Source organism: Arachis ipaensis, chromosome B10 (assembly GCF_000816755.2).
Source record: "Arachis ipaensis cultivar K30076 chromosome B10, Araip1.1, whole genome shotgun sequence".
Classification (NCBI taxonomy): domain Eukaryota; kingdom Viridiplantae; phylum Streptophyta; class Magnoliopsida; order Fabales; family Fabaceae; genus Arachis; species Arachis ipaensis.
In genome coordinates, this window is record NC_029794.2 from 19,212,669 (window position 1) to 19,215,326 (window position 2,658).

Below are 2,658 nucleotides of genomic sequence, written 5' to 3' on the forward strand. Positions count from 1 at the left end.
ACATTATTTTATTCAAAGATTTTATATAACTATAATAGGTGTGGTATTATATTTAGATTTTAAAAATTAAATTATAAATAAGGATATTTGTGGGATATATATTGTGATTAAAGGGTAGTTGTTTTGTGTCAACCATTTTATTAATGATAAAGATTTCAACACTTTAATTAATGCAATTATAAGATTTTTAAGCTATTAGATAACTCAATCAAATATGTATAATATTGATATAATAATAAATTAAAATTTTGTGCATTAATTTCCATGCATGCAAATAAATTGAATTCCATAGGTCATCATTATTTAGGAATACATTTTTTAATATTTAAGAAAAAATGAGATTGCGGCGGCGATCCATTCCCCCCAAATCTTGCCACCAATTACTCCTAGAATCTAAAGGAATTTTATAATTAGCGTTGTATTATAAACTATAATAAAATAAAATAAGATAAATTATAGTTGAGGACGTAAAGAAGCAGACAAAATGTCCAACCATACAAAAAAATAAAAAAATAAGAATAGAAGGTGAAGAATCAGATTCAGAAGCAAGAAATGCATACGGATTTGTTTTTGTTCAATTCAACTAACTGCTGCACATTCTATTCTAGTATTCTACATTCTCCACATCTGAACTAATAAAAACAAGATCTATCATGAAACTAATTAAAACGATGCAATGAAAAACACAAAACACATACAAGTTTAATTAATTAATTAGTAACAAAAATATAAACATTGAAGACTCCAGAATTTTCTTGTATATTTATAATGTATATATAATTTGAAGGGACCCAAATGATCAAAAGAAAAAATAATAATAATAATAATAATAAAAGAAAATAAAAAAAAAGTATTGTAACAAATTAATTTGATGGTCATGGTTAAGATGAGATTGTACTAATACGAAAGATTCCTCTCTCTGTCTCTCTCTTTTTACTTACTAGCATGGCATAAGCATAATCGATCATCAGTTGTGAATGAAATTATATATGTGAATGAATCTCTTCCAATAATCCTTTTCTTGTTTTGTTTTGATGATGATGATGCATGAGTGCTCTTTAATTTAATCAGAAGAACAATTGATCCATGACTCCACCATACCTTCGGTTCTTCCCTTCTCTAACACTCCTCCATTGCTGATGTTCGTGGTGGTGCTAACATGCGCATGAGTGAATCCTAGTTGTTCCTCCAACACACCCATTCTGAGATGTGAGTCAACAGTGCCACTATTATTACTCTGATTATGATGATGAGGAATCTCCAAGCAGGTTTCTTGATCCTTCGATGCAACAAGGGGAGAAGTTGAAGGAGAAGGAGAAGGAGAAGGGTACCTAATTTGTTGTGCTTGAAGAATCGATTGAAAGCTCAGAATCGATGCAGGGTTGTTGTTGTTGTTTTGCATGTTGTTCAAGTTCACATTATTAAGATGCTGATGCTGTTTCAAAAGCCCAAGGGGCGAAGAAGAAGAAGAAGAAAGTTGTTGGTAGCTGTTATTAATTGGATTGTTAGAATTAGGAACAAATAATATGTTGTTCATCACCATGGAAGAAGAAGGTGGAAAAGATAACGAAGAAGAAGGTGAAGAATTATAATTGGTTTGAGGAAACGACGACGGTAGAGGAACTTTCTGCGCAAATGGACGAAGAAGATAAGGAGGACCAGCACCAGAAGCAGCAGCAGCAGCAGCAGAAGAAGAAGAACCGCCACCAACAAAGAGATCCAACCTTGTTCTTGGAAAAGGAGAAGAAGAAGAAGAAGTGAAGGGCTGTGCTGGAATACCAGTGAATTCTTGAACCATAGCTCGGAAATTCGTGGTGTCCGTTGTTAAAACCGTCGTTGGTGCTCGCCGTGAAGCCCTTGACCTCTTCTTCGGGTTCCGAACCACCGTGCTGTTACTGTTTGCGTTGCTGCGCGCTTCTTCTTGTTGTTGTTGCTGCAGCAACGGTGGTAGCTGCGGCGGCGGCGGTGGTGGTGGAACAGCGAATTGCGGCATGACGGTGGAAAGATCCGGTTGGTCGAGTCCGGATCTCGGTGTGATGTACCACGGCATGTCGAGGTTGTTTACTATTGTTGGATTTGATCTTTGAATTGAAGATGATGATGGATCCAAGAAGGTTGTTGAAGTTGTTGATGATGATGATGATAACAAAGGATCAAAGATAGGGGCGTGGGTGTGGTGAAGGGTGGTGGTTGTTGTTGATAACTGATTTGGAATATGATGATGATGGGGTTGTTGTTGGGCGCGTGAGTGTGAGTGTGAGTGTGAGTCGTACGAATCTTCATCAGCAGGAGCACCACTACTTGAGGACTGCATGCTCCCAGCGGTACTGTTGCCCGAATCCATTACACGGATTGCAGAAAATGGAAAGACGTGAGGATGCCTTCACAGATTTCCTTACTTATAACTCACTATTTACAAGAATATCATCACTCATGACTCATGAGAGAGTATGGGTCAAGAGAGAGAAAAAGAGAGAAGCTAAATAGCTTAGTTTGTTTTAGGGGGAATAAGGAGCCCACGGATGCATACATCTGTGTCTCTCTCTACATACATCATTTAATTCATTTGAACTAGGGTTTTTTTCACATGTGAAATAGGAAAACGGGAACGGAGAGGGGATGGAGGGAAGGAAGAAAGGAAGGAAGGAGGTGGTGGTA

At 37.0% G+C, this 2,658-nt stretch overlaps 1 protein-coding gene across 1 annotated transcript; it reads right to left on the reverse strand.

Moving 5' to 3' along the window:
• LOC107620295 (uncharacterized protein DDB_G0271670) lies at positions 1,064-2,344 on the reverse strand. The gene has a single exon (XM_016322477.1). It carries the CDS (start codon positions 2,342-2,344, stop codon positions 1,064-1,066), a length of 1,281 nt encoding a protein of 426 aa, XP_016177963.1.

Bases quoted from the DNA above. Each gene is read 5' to 3' on its own strand.
- LOC107620295 (XM_016322477.1), bottom strand. From the start codon at position 2,344: ATGGATTCGGGCAACAGTACCGCTGGGAGCATGCAGTCCTCAAGTAGT.